This window comes from Pelobates fuscus, chromosome 7, assembly GCF_036172605.1.
Source record: "Pelobates fuscus isolate aPelFus1 chromosome 7, aPelFus1.pri, whole genome shotgun sequence".
Classification (NCBI taxonomy): Eukaryota; Metazoa; Chordata; class Amphibia; order Anura; family Pelobatidae; genus Pelobates; species Pelobates fuscus.
Genome location: NC_086323.1, coordinates 169,854,314 through 169,880,365, shown reverse-complemented (window position 1 = coordinate 169,880,365; position 26,052 = coordinate 169,854,314). Strand labels below are relative to the sequence as shown.

The following is a 26,052-nucleotide window of genomic DNA, read 5'->3' as shown; positions in this document are numbered from 1 at the left end:
TTTTTTTGTATTGGATAGAATATACATATATAATAGTATTAAAATATTATATATGAATTAGAAATGTTTTACTAGGTATTAGCAGAATTGGCATTTAGCTTCTGCAGCAGTGAGATGCATATCATCTAGCATCAGAGAAGACTTGGTACCTGGCAGGGACCCAAGTAAGAAGACAAACCATAGCAGTTTAAATTGTTTTTGAAGATATTTTGTTTAACCAGTTGAGTTAAATATTGATGTTAAAGCAAATGCATTCATTTATATGTTATTTTAGTTAAAGGAACACTATAGGGTCAGGAACACAAACTTGTATTCCTGACCCTATAGTGTTAAAACCACCATCCAGGGCCCCTGGGCCCCCTCATGCCTCCCTAAATATAGCAAAATTGTACTTGTATTCAAGCCTGAAGCTGTAGCTCTGCATGCCTTTTGCCTCAGAAAAACAAGCAGTCTGATGACATCATCCGAAGTGGTAGCCTGATCCAATCACAGTGCTTCTCTATAGGATTGGCTGTGACTGACAAGTTGGCAGATCAGGGGCAGAGCCAGCACAATTCAAACAGTCCTGGCCAATCAGAATCTCCTCATAGAGATGAATTGAATCAATGATTCTCTATGAGGAAAGTTCAGTGTCTGCATGCAGAGGGTGGAGACACTGAATGTTTGGATGCACCCAGGAAGGATCTCTAACAGCTATCTGAGGAATGGCCAGTGAAGTGATCACTAGGCTTTTCTCTGAAAAGACAGTTTACATCAAAAAGCCTGAAGGTAATGATTCTACTCACCAGAACAAATTCAATAAGCTGTAGTTGTTCAGGTGACTATAGTGTCCCTTTAAATAAAACAATGTAAATTATACCCCTAATAAGCGATTAACCCATTAAACTGGAGATGATGAAAGTATTCCTAGGTGATCAATGCATTTCTAATGGTATATATCACAATAAGAAATGAAAACTTAATCTGATTGGAAGTATTAGAATTATAACCATCAGCAAGAATGTGTGTTTACTTTTAGAAATCATGATTTAAATCAAGTCAAATACTATCACAAATAAACATCATTAACCCCTTAACGACGAGTGACGGACGAGGTCCGTCACTCAGGGGATTGCCTTAACGACGAGTGACGGACCTCGTCCGTCACCAGTTAAAATTAACCCCAGATCGCCGCAATCGCGGCGATCGTGGGTTAATGGTGCTCCGGTCTGCCTCTGCATTAGAGGCAGACCGGGAGCACCGGATCGGGCTGTCAGAGTACATGTGCCCGCTCTGACAGCATGCCAGAGCGGGCACATGTGCTCTCTATACTCACCTCCGCCTCCCTGCACTTCCTGGTTCTGTGTGAAGTGCAGGGAGCCGGATCTTCAGTGATCCTGCCCCCTGGTGACAAAACAATAAAGTTAAATTAAAATCCCACCCCCCTTTACCCCCCCTTTACCCATTTTAATATAAAATTAACCCCTTCCCTGCCAATTGATCACTGACTACAGTGATCAATTGGCAGGGATTACATTTTACTATGATCTGATTTTTTTTTTTAACCCCTGAGGGTTAATTATTATTTTTTTTAACCCTCAGGGGTTAAATTTATTTTATTAATTAATTTAAATTTTTAAAAGTTATAAATTTAGCTAGCTGGGGAGGGTGGAAGTTAGTGGGGAATTGGGGGATTTAGTATTAGGCTAACTAGGGGTTAACGTTAAAAAAGTTTAAAAATAAGCTTTAAAAAGTTAAAAAAGTAAAAAAAAAAGTTTTAATAACGTTTAAGTAAAAAATGTAAAAAAATAAACCCTTTACCCAGTCCAAATAAAAATTAACCCCTTCCCTGCCAGTCGATCACTGCCTACAGTGATCAAAATACAGATCACAGTATTATACTGTGATCTAATTTTTTTTTTAACCCCTGACGATTAACTTTTATTTATTTTTTAACCCGCAGGGGTTAAATTTATTTAATTAACTAATTTAAATATTGTATAATTAAATATTTTGCTAGCTGGGGTGGGTGGGAGTTATGGGAAAATGGGGAATTTACTGTTAGTGCTGCTTACTGCTAGTTAGGGGTTAACGTAAAAAAAAAAAGCTTAGAAAAATGTTAAATCTGTAAAAAAAAGTTTTACGAAAGTTTAGGAAACTTTAAAAAAATTAATAAGCAAAACAAAAGTTAAAAAAATAGTTTTAGGGGGGCGGAGCCTGGCCGTCGACCTAAGCAGACGCAGGGGACTCGAGCTCCTGCTTCCCGGGCCAGAAAACCGGCAAAATCGAGGGCAGAATCGCCCAAGGAACCACCAGGGTGCAACACCCAAGTCGGGGGTGCACCTCTGGGCACACCGAGACCCTTTCCGTGCTCGTAGGAGCCGGAAAACCGGGACGGCAAACGCGGCCTACAGAGGCCGGAGCTGGGGAGAGGCGGCCGCTCTCTCCGGCACCGGATCCCCTCGACGACGGAGCAGGTATCCAACCCCCCCCCCTGGACCGGTGGGGGATATCCCGGTCCCACTAGCTGGACGGACCAGGCAGGCTGACCAGACTCAAGTACTCGCAACTGGGAGCAGCAAGGAACAGTCAGGCGGAGCGCATCCAAGATGGCCGCCCGCCATGATCCACAGAGGGGAGCCACGAGCAAGGGTGTGCAGCCCTCCTCCCTAGAGGCCCTCGACAGGCTCTGCTCGGCCTTCTACAAGCTTCAGTGCAGCAGGGGCATGCCCAGTCTTCCAGCGGCACGGGCGGTGGCCATGTGGATCAGACCGCTGACCCGCCGACGCTATTATGGCGCTCCACTACAGGTACTACAAGAGGGCGCTCGCCCACACAAGCACAGACAAGCGACTAAGACAGAGACAGCTCACCCCAACTTGGGCACCCAAACTCACTCACCCACTCACCACCACGTGGCACCGGACCTAGACACAACGAGATCACTTACTGGCAGACGGAACAGACAGAGAGCCCAGCCACGACCCATCGGAGGAAAAACCCTGAAGGGGTACTTACCCTGCCGCAAAGGTACACCCAGCACCCAAGAGGCTCATACACACTGCCATCGGCTCAGAAGAGCAGGCATCGGCTGAACACAGAGATCTCTGCAGACTGAGGCCTGGACAAACTACAAACTGAGGCCTAAGCACCAACACAGACTCTCAGTGCACCCGGCTATATTGCCCTACTGACTCTCTTGGACTAATCCCTTCTACATTTTTTTTTTAGGATGAGCAGAACAATCTACACGAGATTCTCACATTAAGTATCATAATATCACTATGCCCTCCCACACCCTCTGGTTGTATCCCTAGACAGCTTGCTACTGGCCATTCCCGTGCCAACTAGCCTGCATGCATGGCAACCTATCATTCATATATGTTCCTCTTTGGATATATACTTAAATGCAACAATCTTATAATATGCTTGAGTGGTCTGGCATGCTCATCTTTAACCATAAGCATGTCAATGCCATGTTTTACTGCTTACTAAAATTTATAATCTAATCTACTGTAATTGAGATGGCAAAACTCTGTTTTCAACATGTTTGCTGAGTTACACACAACAGTGGAATGTTAGATTAATATGTATAGTTGTGCCTGCAACAACAATTTAGATAAACATAGCATGTAAACTGTAATGCACTAGCTATTCAGCGACTAGGGCCTGCTCCTCCTACTGTTAACACAGTTAGATCAACCATGTCCCTATGTCTTTGAAGAAATATATCTTGCCTTGTATGCTATCCTAGAAAATGTTCCAGCCTGCTCATATAACTAGCGAGGTAAACTAATAATAATTGAGCAATCTCTTGCTCGTAGCGGCATGTATATTGTTTTACACTGTAGAATGTTCTATAGACGACTCGTACTAGCCTGAACCACAATGCAACTAACTCAGTATGTCCCAATAGGTTCAACTCAGCCTGTAGTTCGACCTGTCTGTATGTCCTCTTAAAACTGTGCCTGACCCTAGCGACCCAATATTCAGTTGCCCTAATCATTAACATATATGCGCTAGTCATGAATATCGTTGTCCAGTTAATTTTCCCCTACTATTATTTAACACTCTATGTACACTCACAAGCACAAGTCATGTTCCCAGCATATGTTTTCTTCTGTATCTGTTTCTCCATGACATGTCAAATGTTACCATAGTTACAATCAAACGTAATCCTGAACTACTGTTTTCAAATAATATAAAAAATGTGCCTATATATCTAATGCCACAACATGTCATACCAATGTTTACCTACTCTACCGGATGTCGCTGTTGTGGCACACGCCGGCTGTTTGTTCAATCTGTGCACAACCAAAATAAAGAATTAAAAAAAAAAAAAAAATAGTTTTAAAAAGTAAAAAAATACATTTAATAACGCTCATTACCACTACACCTGGTACAAGCTAGCGGAAAAATGATCCCACGCTAAGGTTCAAAATATGCCTTTTAAAATACCCTGGGATGTCTTCTTTAAGAAACGGTATGGCTTTATGGGGTAGTTTGAATTTATTTGGTTTATATAGCCTGGTAAAATACTCTAAAATGGGACATGGGCACAGCGTAAAAATGTAAAGTTTGAAAAAAAATGGAATGGCTGTGTCCCAAATGTGCCCCTCCGATGTCCACATATACCTGGCAAAGGTACATACGGGGGTATTTTTGGACTCAGCAGACATAGCTGAGCAACATATGAAGTATTATACAGTGGTAGTACACATAAGGTTTGCAAAATATACTGTGCAAACTCACTTTGTGTGTCAAAAAGGCAGAAAAAACGCTTATTACCACTACACCTGGTACAAGCTAGCGGAAAAATGATCCCACGCTAAGGTTCAAAATATGCCTTTTGAAATACCCTGGGATGTCTTCTTTAAGAAATGGTATGGCTTTATGGGGTATTTGGATTATATAGCCTGGTAAAATACTCTAAAATGGGACATGGGCACAGCGTAAAAATTTAAAGTTGGAAAAAAAAATGGAATGGCTGTGTCCCAAATGTGCCCCTCCGATGTCCACATATACCTGGCAAAGGTACATACGGGGGTATTTTTGTACTCAGCAGACATAGCTGAGCAACATATTAAGTATTATACAGTGGTAGTACACATATGGTTTGCAAAATATACTGTGCAAACTCACTTTGTGTGTCAAAAAGGCAGAAAAAAACGCTTATTACCACTACACCTGGTACACGCTAGCGGAAAAATGATCCCACGCTAAGGTTCAAAATATGCCTTTTGAAATACCCTGGGGTGTCTTCTTTAAGAAATGGTAGGCCTTTGTGGGGTAGTTTGAATTTAAGACCTGCGAAGATGCTTGGAAATTGCACTTAGGCCCGGTGTCAAAATTCAAAGTTCGGTAAAAACTGATATGGCTTGGTCTCCTATATGGCACTGTAGCTTCACGAAATAGTGCCATAGACATACAATGGGGGTGTCCTTTTACTCAGAAGACTTAGCTGAGCATAATTTGGGGGGTTTGAACTTAGTGGCACATATGAAATATACAAAATGCCCAGCAAAAATGCAATCCGTATGTAAAAAATGCACAAAATTATTTTTTACCACATACTTTGGCATGTAATGGTAAGAAAATGGGGGCATGTTAAGGCACAATATGCACCTTATGAGATACCCTGGGGTGTCTACTTTTACAAATGGTAGGCCTTTGTGGGGTTTTTTTGAACAGTCAAACTGTTATAATACCCCAAATGGAAGCATAGGCTCATTAAATCCGTCTCTCAAAATTCTACTGTGAATACTGAAAAGGACAGGTCTCCTGTATGGCACTGTAGCTTCACGAAATAGTGCCATAGACATACAATGGGGGTGTTCTTTTACTCAGAAGACTTAGCTGAGCATAATTTGGGGGGTTTGAACTTAGTGGCACATATGAAATATACAAAATGCCCAGCAAAAATGCAATCCCAGCAAATGCAAATGCCCAGCAAAAATGCAATGGCACTGTAGCTTCACGAAATAGTGCCAAAGACATACAATGGGGGTACCGTTGTACTCAGCAGAAGTAACTGAACACATAATAAAACTTTGTACAGGAATAGCACACACCAACTTTACAAAATACACATGAGAAGTTCTTTGTTATAAGTTTGTGTGCGAAAACCCCCAAAAAACACAATTTTACTCCAATATTTAGCAGAGGTTGGCGGTAAAATGGCTACGTAGAAAGTGTCAAAACAACCTTAGGTAAATAGCCTGTGGTGTCTACTTTATATAAATATATACTTTTGTGTGGCAATTTTGTTTTCTTTTATGGCTATAAAGCTTACAAGACAAACATACCAAATTCTAAAATCGCTCCATATTAAAAGTTTATTTTACTCCTTGTGCTTTGTGACCTGTAACTACCAAAAAAAACTGAAAATCCCAGACACATTATATATTCTGTAAATCAGAACAACTAAATGAATTTATTTTTAATTACTTTCCTTAACCTGCACTAATGAGGCACACATTATTATTGCAAAAACTGTAAAAAAAATCTAATTTTTTTCATTTTTTTTTGCATTTTTCTGTATTTTTTTTATAATAAATAAGCATGTATATATATATATGTTACATCAAATGAAAGCCCTTTCTGTCCTTTAAAAAAAACGGTATATAATATGCGTCGGTGCAATAAATTAGTCAAATGCAAATTGCAGTTTAACGCAAACAGCAAAAAATGCCGTTGTCACAAAGTGAAAGACAAGCTTCCGAAGCTCTGTCCTTAAGGGGTTAAAGGGTCACTCGCAGCATCATAACCACTAAAGCTTGCAGTAGTAGGTATGATGTAAAAAGTACCTTGGCATCATTCCATGGTAGTAGGACAAACCATTTTGTAGCGGTTTGCCCTCTTACTTTGGTTCCCACTGGGTGCCGGTGTTCTGTCACATTTCTATACCAGTCCGATTTCCCTATCCCACGTCATGCGACAGGAGTCAGCTGTTCCTTGTGCTGCACATGCGTGCTAGCTCTCATGGTGGGTAGGGAAATCTGATTGAGGTTGGGAGAATGTGCAAGACCAGCACGCCACTCACGATGATGAGGCATTAGCTGGTATGGGAACTCCTCCTCAACAAAGTCCTGGAAGGTAAGGAAAACTAGTCTCACACTCCCATTAAAGTTAGGGCATTCACCAAGCACAGAACATGGGACATTTAGGGTTAATGTTAAGGTTAAAATTAGAGGTTAATTTTTTATTTGGGGATTATAGAAACATAGAATGTGACGGCATATAACCATTCGGCCCATCTAGTCTGACCAATAAAAGATTTTGAAATACTTTAATTAGTTCCTGGCCATATCTTAAGTCTAGGATAGCCTTATGCCTATCCCACACATGCTTAAACTCCCTCACTGTGTTAACCTCTACCACTTCAGCTGGAAGGCTATTCCATGCATCCACTACCCTCTCAGTAAAGTAATACTTCCTGATATTTTTAAACCTTTGCCCCTCTAATTTAAGACTATGTCCTCTTGTTGTGGTAGTTTTTCACCTTTTAAATATAGTCACTTCCTTTACTGTCGATTCCCTTTATGTATTTAACCCCTTAAGGACACATGACATGTGTGACATGTCATGATTCCCTTTTATTCCAGAAGTATGGTCCTTAAGGGGTTAAATGTTTCTATCATATCCCCCCTGTCTTGTCTTTCCTCCAAGCTATACATGTTAAGATCCTTTAACCTTTCCTTGTAAGTTTTATCCTGCAATCCATGAACCAGTTTAGTAGCCCTTCTCTGAACTCTCTCTAAAGTATCAATATCCTTCTGAAGATACGGTCTCCAGTACGGTGTACAGTACTCCAAGTGAGGTCCCACCAGTGTTCTGTACAATGGCATGAGCACTTCCCTCTTTCTACTGCTAATACCTCTCCCTATACAACCAAGCATTCTGCTAGCATTTCCAGCTGCTCTATTACATTGTCTTCCTAGCATCTGAAATAATCACCCCTAAATCCCTTTCCTCAGATGTTGAGGTTAGGACTCTATCAAATATTCTGTACTCATGCCTTGGGTTTTTACGTCCAAGATGCATTATCTTGCACTTATCCACATTAAATGTCAGTTGCCACAACTCTGACCATTTTTCTAGTTTACCTAAATCATTTGCCATTTGGCTTATCCCTCCTGGAACATCAACCCTGTTACATATCTTAGTATCATCAGCAAAAAGACATACCTTACCATCAAGACCTTCTGCAATATCACTAATAAAAATATGAAGGAAAATGGGTCCAAGTACAGATCCCTGAGGTACCCCACTTTAGAGCCCTCGTTTCGGTTCATTTTTAATCTCCCAGCATTCTCTCGTACATTGTTTTATCTTCATTTTTATAAATGTCAAATTTCAGTCGCCCTGATTACGTGATCGGACCAGTAGGGCAATTTTGCCATTCATGTGTGTGTATGTATATATATATATATATAATTTTTTTTTTAAATGTTTAAACATATATATTTGTCCATTTAAAGCTTATTTTCATAATTTTAACATACAATTTAACTTATTAGCCCCATAAAAGTTGTTTATTAAAGTAATAATGTTATTTTAAAGTATATTTTGTTTTACTAATCACATGACTATGACATCATGTGACTTATTTGAATGTGCTCCCTATATATACTGTGTAAGTCCATATGTTATGTAACACTTTGAAGGTAAACGCGTTGGTGGTTTTTTTTTTTTTTTACACTCATTGTACTGCTTTTACTATTTTATTGATTTTCAAAATATCCGCCTGTTAAATAAAGTAGTTATTTACTATATATCCTTGGACTTCCTTTGGAGCCAGGACACACATTGTTTGGTTTGGAACATACCACCTGAGCCATGTGGACTGAGCAAAACTTTATTTTACTCCTCACTAGTGAGTACCTAATTATTTTATTATTGTATATTATCAACTATGAGCACTATATTTTATTTCTGTAGTTATATGCATAATACAAGATGCGACAGTCTACAAGCTTGCAAGATCCTTGAGTGGGGTGTAAATCACCTCAGGCTCCTTTACCTGGCCGAAGGTCTTTCACACGGAGCACTTTATTAAAAGAAGACAATAGAAATCCTTAGGCAGTGATCATACTGCCCATGTGCGTCAAAGTAGAGATACCTATGCTCTACATTCTGTAAGCTTTACTACACTATATTTTGTTGTACTTTTTATTTTTTCATATTTAAACTACCAATACCATATCTACCTCTGCAAAAGACGCTACCCCTCCTCTCATTACACAGATCTCCTAAAATGTTTTAAATATTCTACCAACATGAATGCAAAAATACCCCATCTTTTGAAGCTCATTTGTGCTTCAAAACATTCACATAGGTGAATGTTAATATATTTTTTTTTGTATCACAATTTTCCTTACCTCTGCTCTAATATTTAGTTTCTACTAATCCCAAAGTAGGAAAAATTTTAAAGTGTTTGTATCTTTCCTGTTCCAAGTCAACACAAAGTCCACCTTTCACTAATAAACTATATTCTCTAGAAGGTTTATCATGAAGATGTTTCAGAACATAAACGTGTGGTCTTACCCTCTTATCTGGTAAATTAGACATGCTTGTATCAGTAACACTGCTGGCCAGGTCTGCAGACAGAGAGATGGATTGGTCAAGATGTCTGCACTCCAAACTAATTTCTTCATTGATTCGCTGCAGGAAAATACCTTCTGCTGCACTTTCTAAGCAACAGGAGTTCTCAGGGGTTGCTGCAGACAGGTTTGCTGGAGGATATTCTTGATACAACAATGTACGTAACTTTTCATCTAAGCTTTTAATAGTGTCATCAGCGAACTCCACTCTTGGTGGTCCTTCCCCATCCGATTCAGTTAGATTTCCTGGTTGAGTACTTGAACTTGTCACAGGCAATGTCAATGCCTGAGACTGCATTTGCAGAGTAGTCGGGCAGACTGTAGTTGTATCTTGAAAAGGATGCAATGGACCTTCCGAAGCATTCAAAGAACTATCCAGACAAACAGCTGATTTAACCTGATTGACAACAGGTGAGCCAATGTCCGATTCATACAACAAACTCTGCTCCGACTGAAGCTCAAGAACGTTTTCCCGTGGAATATTAGCAAACTGATCTCCGGCAGGCAAAGTAGTAGACAATGGTACATTTTCACTTAATGATTTGACAGCTGATATTGTATGTTGGCCAGAGATCTCCTGCTCAAGTTCTAGAGCAGATGTCACAGACAGAGAAGTAGTGGGAGAGTCATAATTCCCTTTTTGTGAAGATGAATGACTAACCGGACCAAGAGGACTTGATTCTTTCACAGGCTGTAAAACTGTAGATACACTAGGAGTGATACTCTCACCCTGAAGAAAGGAGCTGGATTCGGCAAGGGTTGAAAGGGAAAACTCAGTTTGTGTCTGCAGATCAGAAGAGGATATGGTAGAGGAAGACTGTGTAATGGAGGCAGGAATTCCAGTGGCAGGCTCACCAGGATCTACCAGAAATGGATGACCTAGAGAAAGATCCAATGTATTGGCTTCTGTGGGACATATCTGCTTGACATCTTCTGTTACTCTTTCCTCTGCAAGTGTGCAAATCAAGATATACATATTCTTAGATCAGAATGAGAAGGTAACACTGTATAATCTAGTCAAAGTTACAACTGTAGATATATGGTTCTTATACATTTTATAAACAAACATATATACAAAAATATTTTTGGGCACACCACATGTTACAAGATAGAGGAAACAGATTCATGGACGACCAATTAAAAAGATCTCAACTTCAAAAGTATAGTAAAAAAATAACATTAACTAAGGTAAAATTAACATTTCAATTGATCAAAGTGTCATGTTCTGGAAAGGGGTGAAAAAATAAATGAGTCAAAAGAAATGTGCCTCTTTTAGTACTTTATTACAATTTTAAGATCATGACACCTGGATAATTCTTCCCCACTATGTTCATAGGAATACAGCTTAATTAAAAAGGTGCAAACCCAGATCATAAAGGGGAACGGTCACTTCTCTGGAATTTACATAATTGAGTAAAACCTATAACTAGTGTTAACTTCATTCCAAGAGATGCTCCCCTTTCATTTACATTAAAGGGACACTATGGAACAGGAATCGATACTTAGGTGCCCGATTCCCCTCTCAGTTGAGATGAAAGGGTTAACACTTACCTTTTCTGACATGTTGCTTCAATCTCGCCGTGGTTGGCACGCCTCCATTGCCAAGATAATCAATCAGTGATTATTCAGCCAATCCAGTGCACTGCGAGGCTATTGGACATGTGACGGAAAATGCCACACTGCACCAATCAGCATCTTCTCATAGAGAAGCTTTGAGACAATGCATCTCTGTGGGAAACAGTCAGCACATCCATGCAGAGCGTGTAAACCGTGAATGCCAGTGCTGCACACTGTGCAGCACTGGATTAGGAAGCATCTCTAGTGGCCGTCTGAGTGACTTCTACTAGAGGTGTTACTAAGCAGCAATGTAAACAGTGCCTTTTCTCTTAATTGGCAGTGTTTACAGTGCTAAGGCTGCAGGGACAGGATATAGACACCAGAACCACTATATTAAGTGGTAGTGGTTCTGGTGACAGTACTGTCCTTTTAAATATTTAGCAAATAGCATTATAATCCATTTCAGACAAGGTAACACCAGGGCAAACATCGCAATTGAAGAGGAAAAATAGAAACATTGCTTAATTTCTCTGTAGGTTTCCTCTATACTGTCTGACTAGGTGGAAAGGACAGAGTCTATAATAATGATTGATATGAGTGAGATACCCGGTTGCAGAATAAAGAGGTGTGGATTTTTTCTTACACTTTACAAATACATATTTGTTAAATATAGGGATAAGTAAACATGATATAAAAAATCCTGGTAAGGGACAGATCACTTTTAAATGGCTCTCTCAGCCCTAAAACTAGTATTTGAGGTGTCCTTTTAAAAGTTGTTTACATTTTTTTTTTTTTTAATTATGCTGAAGTCACATGAACACAGCACTATGTTAACATTAACCTATAAATTGAATTATTCAGGAACATTTAAAACAAGCCCTTTCAATGTACAAGTCACAAGTGAGAAAAGTAATTTAAGATATGGAATAAAATTAAAATAATTCACACATATATTATTATGCTTAAGTATCTTTGTGGCAATTATTAAATAAAACGATAAGAAAGTTGTTACCTATACCCTCCTTCTGGGTTTGGGCATTCAGAGTCGGAGATGACTGTTCTGCGAGCACAGCACTGGGGCTTTCAACCACTGGACATATAATAAACCATCTCTTTCCTGTGTGCAAAACTAAAAGCAGAATACAATGTTTATATCATACTCATGATGAAAATTCATAATATGGGTAAAATTAAAAAATAAAAACTACCCAACCACTTGATATCTAGCTATCTAAACACATACAATAATTATGGTGATTTAGTTACAGTATATGATTATACACTGCATAAGCTTGCCTCGAAACCAATATACCCAAGGAAGAAGGATTTCCCGAGTAAGTGGTTTCATCTCATAAGAGCAGTCTTTAGGTTGCTAGGATACGACCGGTCAAGAATTGGGTACATTAGCATTGTGGCATACAATGTAACTAAATCCTCATTAATTTTGTTTAAGTTAGGGGTTTCAAAAACAAAACAAAAAAAAACATTTTGTTAGCTTTGAAATTGTTTAGTGAGCGAGTGCGCTGGACATTGTATACGGTATTAATTGGACCTAGCAGCACACTTATAATGTATGCATGTTCAGTTAAATGAAGCCCTCTTGTTTGTATGTATGTATGTATATATATATATATATATATATATATATATATATATATATATAATATATAAAGATATGGGTTAAAGAAAGTACAGTATTTTAATTCTATTGTTTTACATATTAGGACATAATCATAGGTTCCTTAGCAGGTCTTACAATTAAAGGGAAACTATAGTGCCAGGAAAACAAAGTTGTAGTAGTGCCCCCTCCCTCGTACTCCACGCCCCGTCGTGCAGAAGGGGTTAAAAACGCCAATGCCCCTCTGTGTTGGTTCAGGCACCGCCTCTGCTCCTGACGTCATCCACTAGAGGTGGAATTAACCCTGGCAGGTAATTATTGCAGTTTATAAACAACTGCAATAATTACCATTGCAGGGTTAAGGGACCTGCACGCAGACCTCTTCAATGAGCTGAAGTGCTCTGAGTGCCTATGGTGTCCCTTTAAAGGATTATACTCTGGTGAGTATAATCATTCCCTTCAGGCTTTTTTGCAGTAAACACTATGTTTTCTGAGAAAAGGCAGTTTTTACATTACAACCTAGGGATACTTCCTCAGGCGGCTGCTGAGATGGCTACTAGAGGTGCTTCCTGGGGCAGTGCTGCCATTCAGTTTCTCCGCCCTATGCATGGAGTTACTGAACTTTCCTCACAGTGTGCAGCACTGCCATTCAGTGTCTCAACCCTATGCACGGAGTTACTGAACTTTCCTCAGAGATGCTTTGATTCACTGCATTTTTATGGGGAGATGCTGATTGGCCAGGGCTGTGTTTGGCTTGTGCTGGCTCTGCCCCTGATCTGCCACCTTACACTTTCAGAATATCCAATGCTTTCCCACTTCTGATGTCAGCCAAACAGGCAGATCAGGGGCAGAGCCAGCAGCAGCAGACTGCAATACAAGTAAGATTTTACTATATTTAGGGTGGGTGGGAGGGGGAGGGGGGAAATGGGGGTCAGGGGGGCTAGGTAGTGATTTTAACACTTTAGGGTCAGGAATACAGATTTGTGTTCCTGACCCTATAGTGTTCCTTTAAGTAAAAACAACTTCAGATGAACAACAACACATGACATTTTACACTGTCATAAGTTATTTAACAAAAATAAAGCCAAAATGCAGAAGCCATGTGTAAAAAAAAAAAAAAAAAAAAAGAAAAAAAAAAAAAAAAAAAAAAAAAAAAAAAGGCTTCATGATATATGAGCTTATGAGCTTGTGGAATAACCTTTAGCATCAATAACTTAAAGTAATAATTGTATGTATGACTTATTAAATCATAAGGTGTACTTATTTTTCACACATGGCTTCTGCATTTTGGCTTATTTTTGTAAAATAATTCATGACAGTCAGTATCTGTATCACTTATGGTAGAATTGATGATTAGTGTAGTGTTACATGTACTAATGCTGCCTGAAATTGGTGGGAGTTACAGTTCCAGGCGGCCACTATTTCAGCTGCTGACATTAAAATGGTGGCATGTCCCAGTTCTGTTTGAGATTAGGAATCCCATGCTGCACACAGGTGATATGAAAATTGTTAACAGTTCATTATGGTAAATAATTCCATGGATGACATCCCCAACTATGCAGGACACGAATAGAAAACGCTATTTGCCTGTTGAAATAACAGGCAGATTATGCAATAGATATTTATAAATATATACCAAATATATGGTTTTATTAGATTATTAGATAGAAATATGGTAATTATTAGATTAGATTATTAGGTACTCCTACCATTTTGCTGGTAAACTGGTGTCTTTGCTTGACTGTGATGGGTTTCCTTTAAAATAAAAATTAGAAACATTATAATGCAGGTTACCAGATTTCTGTTTAATGTCCAACAGGTGCATGCTGATGAAAAGAAAATGGAAATTGAATATTGTTTAAGATTTCTGGTTGTTTGAAGGGCTTGTAATACAGAATTATCATAATAATAATACTCTGCTGTGACACTTAAGGCAACATGGAACAATGAAATATAAAATATGTATTAAAAAAAAATACCAATATGAAAATAAAGTCTGGTGATTAGGAAGGAGTGGATTTCCATGTATACACTCCATCCAAAAGGGAATCTTTCCTTACATACTAAAACTAAATGACCCTCGCATTGCATCCATGTTCTCTAGAGTCAGACATTACTCTGCAGTTGTAAATCTGCATGTGTTGCTTGACTATGACACCCAACATCCTTAAATGCTGTGGATCGGAGATGGATACAGGAATAGATCAAACAGTTCCATGATATAACTGAAGACTGAGAACTGGTCCATACTGTACCTCCGTCATTTCTGTCCGAAACGAGTCGGCTTTCTGTGGACTTGCTCCTTGATCAGAGCTTCTCTCTCCCTCTGTATCTTCGCTTAACATATCTTCGGCTTTGTCGATCACATCCTTCATTTGCTCTATAAAAATCTCCTTTTCGGACTGCAATATAAACTCATTCTCTACCTGCAAGCAGACCAAGCATTATATACAATAATTACAATATCACGTTATAGATTAGCACTGACATCTTAATGTCACTGTAAGCAAGAAAACTATAAAAACACATACGTCCTGAGTGTTCTGATTTTGCCATTTCTGATACTTTGATACACAAACACACACAAACACGAAAGCAGCTATAATCTTTTTTCCTGTGACAGGAGAACTAGCAGAACATAAATGCATTATCCCTTTGTCTCCTTTGTCATTCAGCTTCAATTAAATGTAATCTTCCCATAAGGCAACACAACACTCCCACCAGGGACTGCGTCCTGTACTCCATGTAGAAGGCTACGTAAGTAGAGAGATGAAACAACAGCTAAGCAGAATAAGCATGAGCTAGCAGCAATGCAGAGTACACATAAAATAAGTTGGGCATTTATTTCAAAGTATAGCACTAAAAACAACTTAAAAGAACACTATAGCGTTAGCAATACAAAACATGTATTCATACGCTATAGTGTTTTAACTCCTCTTTTCTCCCTCGACAAAATTGCTCTCTCTGTAGCAAGCTTGGCCTCCTTGGCTTAGATCATCAATCTTTATCATAGGAAAGAATTAAGAGGCTTGGGCACATGACACCTGACTGAAAAAGCAGAGTTTAACTTGCCTATTTTGATGGAAGCCACTGTGACATCCACTAGTGGCATATTTTAACATTGCAATGTAAACATAGCTATTGCACCGAAGGGTTAAAATGACAGGGTGCCAAGTGTCCCTGTAAGTGAGCAACTCTTAAAGCATAGTGTGAAATCCCACACATGCTGCAAGGGTACAGACAAAAAGGGTAGACCTATGAGAAAGCTTTACAGACAAGTATGAAAGCTGCACACCAAGGATGTAACAGAAAAATAAAAAGTGACACTCGCTTGCAGTTAAGCAAGTGCAATGACGTCATGTCCTCTTAAGATATGTTGTCAAAAATAAAACTTGTTTAACACTCACTTAGGAATGCCAGCAATCACACAATAACTGACCATAGTGAGCCAAAGACATCTGTATATATATTTGTATATATTTGACATCTTAAGTGGACATCTTAAGTGGACATGTCATTATGTCATGCGCGGCTTTCACTTCTCTTTGATAGCATGCCAACTGGATTGCATTGTACAGTGAGCATCACTAATTGCTTTTTGTCTACCTATAAAAATGTGTGGATTTATTTGTATCGTTATGCTTAATAAACGCTCTATTGTTGAACTGAAATGTTGCTTCAATAAAGTTTGCTGACTATTTGGATTCAGAGTACACATTTTTTTGTGATCAGTTATTGATTGGGATTCGCCTCCCCTGCCTGGCAGCATCTAAGCTCTTTTTAGTTGTGTGTGCGATCTCCGATGGATTAAATTTACTCAGGAAGTCGGTCTAGGTCAGCAACCTTTCCTTCACTTCATGCTTTGTTGTCCCTAATATTTCTTTTTTTTTTTTTTTTTTTTTTTAACTGTATAAAGAATTCTGGAGAGGACTGTTACGGGTTTGGAAAAGATTAGATGTAAGTGGAGTGGGAGATAGCAGGGTTAGGAGGTTAAAGCAAATTTTAAACACATCGTTTTGGTCTTAATAGGAATTTTGAACTCACAATTTTTATAACAGAGTTTAGCATTGCTTTTCTTTACAGCATTGCTAATTTTATTGTAAACATAAAGAGCTATATTGTTCTTTATGGAAGGGATACCTTTTGGGTTTATGGTTAAAAATATTGGGAATTCCCCTTTAAAGAACGTTTACTACTACTACCTCTTTAAGACTTCATTTTTAAAAATCTAGTTTATATTAATATTGGCATTTTTAGATTTTTTTTATTTGTACTTTTTCTATTTGATGTAGGTTATATAAACAAGAAATTATAAAAGTGATAATATTGATTTAGAATATGGTCTTTATAACGTATAGTCATAATTTCTTCTTAGGCAATTGGTTTGACCTGTGCTCCAATCTAATTGATGAAAGTTTTGGTATAAATACAGATATGTGAGGATACTCAGACAAACATGTAGATAAAGTGTGACTCGGTGAGGGCAGCGTAACTGCTACTGAATGCAAACCCAGAAGGGCCAGGCCAGAGCAAAGCGTGGAGGAAAAGTTGCCGATTGAGGCAGGGGGCTTTAGGTGTGAGAAGTGGAATGTGCACGCTGGACGATAGGTTTTATTATATATATATATATATGTTTTTTGTATGCTATGCCAAGAATCAAAACATTTCTACATGCTTTGTGCACAGAGTTTTTTTATGAAGGATATAAGAGCAATTAATGTTTTCCCTTATCCCTTATGCAGCAATAGCAGAGATCCTGAAACTACCAAAAATTACATCAGTGAACCTCAAGGTATTAGGAGTTAAAGTCATTACAGTGTCACATCAAAAGCTCAGAAGCTCTGAGAACTAAATAGTGATCTTTTATTACTATAACAGAGTATTTTTCTACTGAAATCTTACTAGAATCTTTTCAAAAGTGTCGTACCATATAAGTCGCAATCTCTTCTGGAGCGTCCCCATCCAAATCAAACTTAAATGTCACCATTTTATGGTTGTGTGTTTCCAACTGGCATTCAACCATCTTGTCACCAGTATTAGAAACCTAGAGAAAATGTAATTAGCATTAAAACAAAATCCCATCAATCTCAAATTATCTGAAGAAAGGGAGGGAAGAAACTCCTGCTTACATTGAGAATAGTCAGTTTAGGTTTATTGGTTTTTTCCTGGCGTGATCGAGTTCGAGATGATCTCCGGTGATGTTTCTTTGCTTGTTTGCTGCCGCTATGGAACCCCTCGTGAGTGTCGCTCATTTCTTTTCCAGATGCTGCATCTGAACCTGGGTAACTTTAATAGAAATTTGTTAAAATTATGCTTTTAGTAAAACTAATAAACAAGCAAGAGGCCTCTTATGATTGTGCATAAATATCCATGATGACTTACTTTCTCGTTGTAATTAAAAGTGTATGATATTTCTAATGTTCTAACTGCAATATATGCAATCTTAAAGCGCAGGTAACATGTATGTCAACAATATATATCATATAAAAATGAAAGGTAACTAAGGTATTGAAGGTAAGCTGGGTTATTTACCAACGTGAGAATTCCAAAAGAATTTCAAATTTCAGGGAAAAGTAGCCAAACTAACATAATTGAGTTAGAGAATTTGTCCAGTTTGGCTATTTAGGAATTCGATTTTAAATTCTCACTTTTAGTTAATTACCCTGTGGTTCTTTGACCTAAATTGTAGTAGGAAATGTGGGTTCACAGTCAACTGTATTGCCAAGGTGGTCATTCCTGTCAAAGAGCTTGGGGGGAAAAGGACTTCTTTTTGGCATCAACAGGTTGTAGGTTTTATGGAATGTTTAGTTTTACTGTATTTCAAGGAGAATTTCAAATGAATGTAAATCTTGGGGAATGAATGATACACACCTAAGCTTCTCACCGTTTGCAACCAAATTTCACTCATCTTTACTACTTTAGGTCTCTCAGAATGCCTGGGAGCATCACAGAGTTGTACAACAAAACAACGCAGGGTGATTTGTGAAAAAACTGTTGTATATGTTACATTTAGTTTGTGTTCACACACCTTTTATTCTTGATCAAAATAACTCAGATTGCATTCATATATGGAAGAGACGCTGCCTTGTTCTTGTTACCTCATACACTTATAATCAAATTATGTCCCATGACACCTACGCAGTGCTTCTGTGTACGCTGGCATCTGTCATATTGCCAGTGCACAAGTGCTCAGCAGTCGATTAGTATTGCCGTTGGGCAAATGTACCATGGGAATGGGTTAATTTGATTTACATGCCATGTCCAGCAGAACATGTAATATACAAGTGTAAACAAGTGACTCTATGACTTGTTTTTATGGGAGGTAGAGAGGAGAGGTTCCACTAGATCTAGACTTCTTGGCTAGAACTCATTTCCTAGCAGGCACCTGGAGTCTGGTCCTTTGATATGTTCCCCTACTTTTCATTGATAGGGGTGGTCAAGGTCATCTGTTGCTCTATGTTTTTTTCTTTTAATTCGGTTCTTCACTTTTCTAACTCTGTTTAATTTCTTACTACAATATGGAAGGGGAAAGGGAGTGTGCTGCTTAGCTGAGGAAAGGGTATTTTTTTTTAATTTCCTTTTGGACTCCAGTGGCTAAACTACCGGTGGTGCAGCTGGTGCAACTGCCCTGGGGCCCTGAGCACCAGGGGAACCCAGCACAGGACTGAGAGTTCCAACACTCATTCATGCTGCCGCTGGCAATGGCCCCTTTCCACTGGACTGATGGGCCCTCTGGACTGGGTTGAGGCAGTGCACAGAAGTGAGTGGTCGGTCGGGTGCCCCTGCCTTCTTCTCCTCTCAGAGAAAATAACAGGAGCAGGGCCAACCGACTGGGCAATAATGAGGGGAGGTCCCACAGCTCAACACAGGGGGCACGGTGCTGTGAGGAGTTGATTACATTTAACTTCCTCCGGAATCACAGGAAGCAGCATTGGGGAGAGATGAGAGGAAGCTCAACTCTGCCCAACATGGGGGAATGAGGCATACAGGCAGCTGCTGGTGAGTGTGCACTGCACGGGTCAGTGTGTGTGTGTGCGTGTGTGTGTGCGTGTGTGTGTGTGGAGGGCTGGTGGGTCAGTGTGTGTGTGTGTGTGTGTGTGTGTGTGTGTGTGTGTGTGTGTGGAGGAGGAGGGGATTGGATGAGTCTGTGTGTGTGTGTGTGTGTGTGTGTGTGTAGGAGGGGGGTGATTGAATGAGTCTGTGTGTGTGAGGTGCCAGTCTCTGTGTTTATGTGCCAGTCTCCATCTTTGTATGTGACAGTCTGTGTGTGTGTGTGTGTGTGTGTGTGGGGGGGGGCTGCCTGTCTGTGTATAGGCCAGTCTGTATGTATGTATGTATATAGATATATATAGATATACAGGGAGTGCAGAATTATTAGGCAAGTTGTATTTTTGAGGATTAATTTTATTATTGAACAACAACCATGTTCTCAATGAACCCAAAAAACTCATTAATATCAAAGCTGAATATTTTTGGAAGTAGTTTTTAGTTTGTTTTTAGTTATAGCTATTTTAGGGGGATATCTGTGTGTGCAGGTGACTATTACTGTGCATAATTATTAGGCAACTTAACAAAAAACAAATATATACCCATTTCAATTATTTATTTTTACCAGTGAAACCAATATAACATCTCAACATTCACAAGTATACATTTCTGACATTCAAAAACATAACAAAAACAAATCAGTGACCAATAGAGCCACCTTTCTTTGCAAGGACACTCAAAAGCCTGCCATCCATGGATTCTGTCAGTGTTTTGATCTGTTCACCATCAACATTGCGTGCAGCAGCAACCACAGCCTCCCAGACACTGTTCAGAGAGGTGTACTGTTTTCCCTCCTTGTAAATCTCACATTTGATGATGGACCACAGGTTCTCAATGGGGTTCAGATCAGGTGAACAAGGAGGCCATGTCATTAGATTTTCTTCTTTTATACCCTTTCTTGCCAGCCACGCTGTGGAGTACTTGGACGCGTGTGATGGAGCATTGTCCTGCATGAAAATCATGTTTTTCTTGAAGGATGCAGACTTCTTCCTGTACCACTGCTTGAAGAAGGTGTCTTCCAGAAACTGGGAGTTGAGCTTGACTCCATCCTCAACCCGAAAAGGCCCCACAAGCTCATCTTTGATGATACCAGCCCAAACCAGTACTCCACCTCCACCTTGCTGGCGTCTGAGTCGGACTGGAGCTCTCTGCCCTTTACCAATCCAGCCACGGGCCCATCCATCTGGCCCATCAAGACTCACTCATTTCATCAGTCCATAAAACCTTAGAAAAATCAGTCTTGAGATATTTCTTGGCCCAGTCTTGTCTTTCAGCCTTTCTTACCTTGGCCATGTCTCTGAGTATTGCACACCTTGTGCTTTTGGGCACTCCAGTGATGTTGCAGCTCTGAAATATGGCCAAACTGGTGGCAAGTGGCATCTTGGCAGCTGCACGCTTGACTTTTCTCAGTTCATGGGCAGTTATTTTGCGCCTTGGTTTTTCCACACGCTTCTTGCGACCCTGTTGACTATTTTGAATGAAACGCTTGATTGTTCGATGATCACGCTTCAGAAGCTTTGCAATTTTAAGAGTGCTGCATCCCTCTGCAAGATCTCACTATTTTTGACTTTTCTGAGCCTGTCAAGTCCTTCTTTTGACCCATTTTGCCAAAGGAAAGGAAGTTGCCTAATAATTATGCACACCTGATATAGGGTGTTGATGTCATTAGACCACACCCCTTCTCATTACAGAGATGCACATCACCTAATATGCTTAATTGGTAGTAGGCTTTCGAGCCTATACAGCTTGGAGTAAGACAACATGCATAAAGAGGATGATGTGGTCAAAATACTCATTTGCCTAATAATTCTGCACTCCCTGTAGATAGAGGGAGAGAGAGAGAGAGAGAGAGAAGGGGGTCAATCTCTGTGTTAGTATGGGGGCTCAGTCTCCATCTCAGTGTTGTGGGGGCTCAGTCTCAGTGTTTAGTCAGTCTATATGTATGTGTGTGGGGGTTAGTCTGTGTATGGGTGAGTCGGTGTGGGTGCGTGTGTGGGTAAGTCTGTGGTGTGTGGGTAAGTCTGTGGTGTGTGGGTAAGTCTGTAAATGCTGCAGCTAAATAGGCGATACCTCTCATCTTGTGACCTCCCCTTGTACCCGGTGGATAGGCAGCCCTCCACGAATCTGATTGTGCCACCCCCCTCCCTGCAAGGTAAGAACAGGGAAAGGTGAATATATGTGTGTTTAAATAATTAAGTAAAACTGTAAAATCTCCTTCGTACACACAGCACACCCACACAGACAGTGAACCCCCCACATACAGTACACTCCCACCCACACAGAGTACATCTATATCATAAATATATACACACACACACTCTACAGCTCCCTGATAAACACACAATGCAACCCAAATATACATACTACATTCACACTGCAGCTCCTACATACACACGCACACACTTTACAAGCCCCATCAGCACACACACAATCAATACAGCCCCTAGCTACACACACACTTTGCCACAGCCTCTTCTAAACACATGCCAGCCTTGTCTTAGTTTTTTGGTATCCCATTTATGGGGACTCCACAAACAGGACTCATTATATTCGCTTGCCGTGTGCTAAAAAAGCAGCGCATTTCATCCACCTTCGGATGGTGAAACTCTTGGGTGAGTTCCCACATCTGTTTCCCCCGGGACTTGACTCCTGATGGTACTGTTAGCACACCCTGTATGCTGACCTGGGATGTTCGTTATGGCACGAGGTCTTTTATGTTTAAACAAAAGGCATCTCCTGTGTCACAAGGATCATGTTTGGTCTGTCCCAGAAAAAAAAGACTTTCCATGTCTGATGGTAAATACCTTGAATACCCAAGCTGAGGCATCATTTCTGTCCATGGGAAAAGGTTTTCCAGTTTTCATGAAAAGGTTTCTTGCTTGTAATAAATGCACAGTGGCGGAACTGCAGCTGGTGCTGAAGATGCAGCAACACCGGGGGCTGCATGCTGATGGAGCCCATTGAGTGTCCCATGCACTTACAGCAACCCGATGGGCATGTGTCTTCATTGACCAAAAAAAAAAAATTTCACGCACCAGGGCCCTTTCTACTTTAGTTCTGCCACTGTTAGTACCCGAGGCTTGACCTATGTCCAGCTTGGAAATAATGATTACTTAAAGGACCACTCCACACTTTGGGGGGGGGGAGGGGGGGGGAGGAACACTGTTTAATTGATATACCCCCAATGAATAAATGCATGTATATTTTTATGTATGTATTCATTGGGGGTATAGTCTTAAACAGCTTGCGAACGCTGCAGTTATTATGACTGCATTTGTAAGCCCTCTCCCTTTTCACATGAAACAGAGAACTGTCCAATGAGAAGCTTCTCATAGAGAATACTCTGTCCCATTCTATTTCAGGTGTCAAAGCCTCCCTGCGACAAAGCCTCCCTCCCCTCCCTGCGACAAAGCCTCCCTCCCCTCCCTGCGACAAAGCCTCCCTCCCCTCCCTGCGACAAAGCCTCCCTCCCCTCCACTATCTGCGTCAAAGCCTCCCTCCCCTCCACTATCTGCGTCAAAGCCTCCCTCCCCTCCACTATCTGCGTCAAAGCCTCCCTCCCCTCCACTATCTGCGTCAAAGCCTCCCTCCCCTCCACTATCTGCGTCAAAGCCTCCCTCCCCTCCACTATCTGCGTCAAAGCCTCCCTCCCCTCCACTATCTGCGTCAAAGCCTCCCTCCCCTCCACTATCTGCGTCAAAGCCTCCCTCCCCTCCACGATCTGCGTCAAAGCCTCCCTCCACTCCACGATCTGCGTCAAAGCCTCCCTCCACTCCACGATCTGCGTCAAAGCCTCCCTCCACTCCACGATCTGCGTCAAAGTCTCCCTCCACTCCACGATCTGCGTCAAAGCCTCCCTCCACTCCACGATCTGCGTCAAAGCCTCCCTCCACTCCACGATCTGCGTCAAAGCCTCCCTCCACTCCACGATCTGCGTCAAAGCCTCCCTCCACTCCACGATCTGCGTCAAAGCCTCCCTCCACTCCACGATCTGCGTCAAAGCCTCCCTCCACTCCACGATCTGCGTCAAAGCCTCCCTCCACTCCACGATCTGCGTCAAAGCCTCCCTCCACTCCACGATCTGCGTCAAAGCCTCCCTCCACTCCACGATCTGCGTCAAAGCCTCCCTCCACTCCACGATCTGCGTCAAAGCCTCCCTCCACTCCACGATCTGCGTCAAAGCCTCCCTCCACTCCACGATCTGTGTCAAAGCCTCCCTCCACTCCACGATCTGTGTCAAAGCCTCCCTCCACTCCACGATCTGTATCAAAGCCTCCCTCCACTCCACGATCTGTATCAAAGCCTCCCTCCACTCCACGATCTGTATCAAAGCCTCCCTCCACTCCACGATCTGTATCAAAGCCTCCCTCCACTCCACGATCTGTATCAAAGCCTCCCTCCACTATCTGTATCAAAGCCTCCCTCCACTATCTGTATCAAAGCCTCCCTCCACTATCTGTATCAAAGCCTCCCTCCACTCCACTAGAGAATTATTAAAAACACAGAGAATTATTAAACTAGAGAATTATTAAAAACACATAAAAATAGCATAACTAAAAAAAAAAATCGAAGAAATCTAAAAACTGCTAAATTTTTTGGCAGGTATGCAACTCAAATGTAGGAAACCTACAACGTACTTATCACAGGTCTGGGTAGAAGGCAGCGGATTTATTTGCATGGTTTGCTCCTAAAACAGGAAGAAAAAAAAAAGTATAAATCTTGGAAACTCAAAAGCAAATGTACTAAAAGATAAAAGTTACAGTTAAAAACACATTACCTCTTGACCAGGATCTGTAACAGACTGGGAGACTGTGTAGGTGCTCATGTCTGAAGAGTGGGATACATTGTGGTGCATGCCAGTTGCATAAAGGGATATATTTTGAGTTTCTGACCCAACTGGATCCACCTTGCTATGTATGTAAGGCTCCAATCCTTGCATTGTAAAGTTCATGTCAGCATGCAAATGCACAGTGGGAGGTGCCCCAGAGGTACCGATGTCCACAGTGTAATTGGAAAGCCCAACAACCTAAATAACACAAACGTTTTAAGTTGGTTCTAATTCTTAAATCATAAATGGCTGGTCGGACTGAACACGTAAACAAATGCATGATAAAATGTATACATTACAATAAAAATTATTTTAATGACATATAGAATTAAATTATCCTGAAAAAATATATTTTGATTACTGAAGCATTACTTGAAATTCACACTAGGTCAATGAACTGAAGCTACAATATAAAATAATTACAGAGGCTATTAAATATGATGAGGATGATGATGATGATGATGATGTAGTAAGAGGAAATCAAGTTTGCTTTCCGAAAATGAGTAGACATTTCTTGACACAATATTATTTCAAGTAATGTCGAAACATTAAAGTAGAAGTTCATATTTTCAGAAATAAAACATACAAATTGTGTGTGTGTGTGTATATACACACGCACACACAGTATAGATTGAAGCAAATAAGTAAATATGTGTTATGGGTCTTAACGCCAAATGACTACCTTTTTTAAAAAAAAAGAAGTATAATGAAGGGTCATTAGAAAAAATGAACTAGTACTTTAAATCTGGCAGCCCAAGAAATTGGGAAATGCTGACATACCGATATGCCCAGAGACATACCATGTCAGGCTGTACTTTCTCCAAATACCAGAACTGAATATTATGCTCAGGCCCCTTGTGTTTCACAAGAATGTAACTTTTTTTATGACAAGTGGCACTGTTATCACAGAGTATAACGACGAAAGGATTTACCTGGTTCCCAGCCAGGGATGGAGTCTGATCAGAAGGATGGATTATGCTGGGATGAGGTGACTGAGGAACGGGAAGGAGTGATTGTTGTGCAACGGTCTGAATATTTGGAGAATGATTACTAGAGGCTGCATCACTTTGAATGATCTGTGGAAACGCTGTTGCCTGGGGGAGCCGGGCCAATGGTTGTGATGGGGTTGGCAATGCCGACATTCCAGCCTGCGCTACAGCGAGCAAAGGTATAGAAGCCACTTGAATATTTGGCACTACATTAGCCTCGTAAGGCAATGCAAACTGTGTATGGACTGCCTGTGCAGACTGAGGTGGATTCACTGCGGGAGGCACAGAGACTGCTCCCGGAGAGAAATACTGACAGTTAGCAGGTAAGGGGGTAATACAGACAGCAGGTAGTTCAGAGATATTTGCAGGGAGGTTTCCAAATCCTGTAAGAGGAGTAACTGCAGGAATGATTGGATACGGAGGAAGCTGCAA

General features: G+C 40.5%; 1 protein-coding gene across 1 annotated transcript in view; it reads right to left on the bottom strand.

Annotated features, from left to right (window-relative positions):
• The window catches only part of WNK2 (WNK lysine deficient protein kinase 2), a 184,370-nt gene that overhangs the window by 34,241 nt on the left and 124,077 nt on the right, over positions 1–26,052 (bottom strand). The window contains exons 12-20 of the mRNA XM_063426920.1: positions 25,564–26,046; positions 24,581–24,829; positions 24,441–24,490; positions 17,886–18,042; positions 17,684–17,800; positions 15,012–15,182; positions 14,466–14,511; positions 12,151–12,267; positions 9,526–10,529 (exon numbers count right to left, since the gene is read on the bottom strand). Of these exons, the coding sequence (XP_063282990.1) occupies positions 9,526–10,529; positions 12,151–12,267; positions 14,466–14,511; positions 15,012–15,182; positions 17,684–17,800; positions 17,886–18,042; positions 24,441–24,490; positions 24,581–24,829; positions 25,564–26,046 (2,394 nt within the window). The remainder of the gene's footprint in view (positions 1–9,525; positions 10,530–12,150; positions 12,268–14,465; positions 14,512–15,011; positions 15,183–17,683; positions 17,801–17,885; positions 18,043–24,440; positions 24,491–24,580; positions 24,830–25,563; positions 26,047–26,052) is intronic.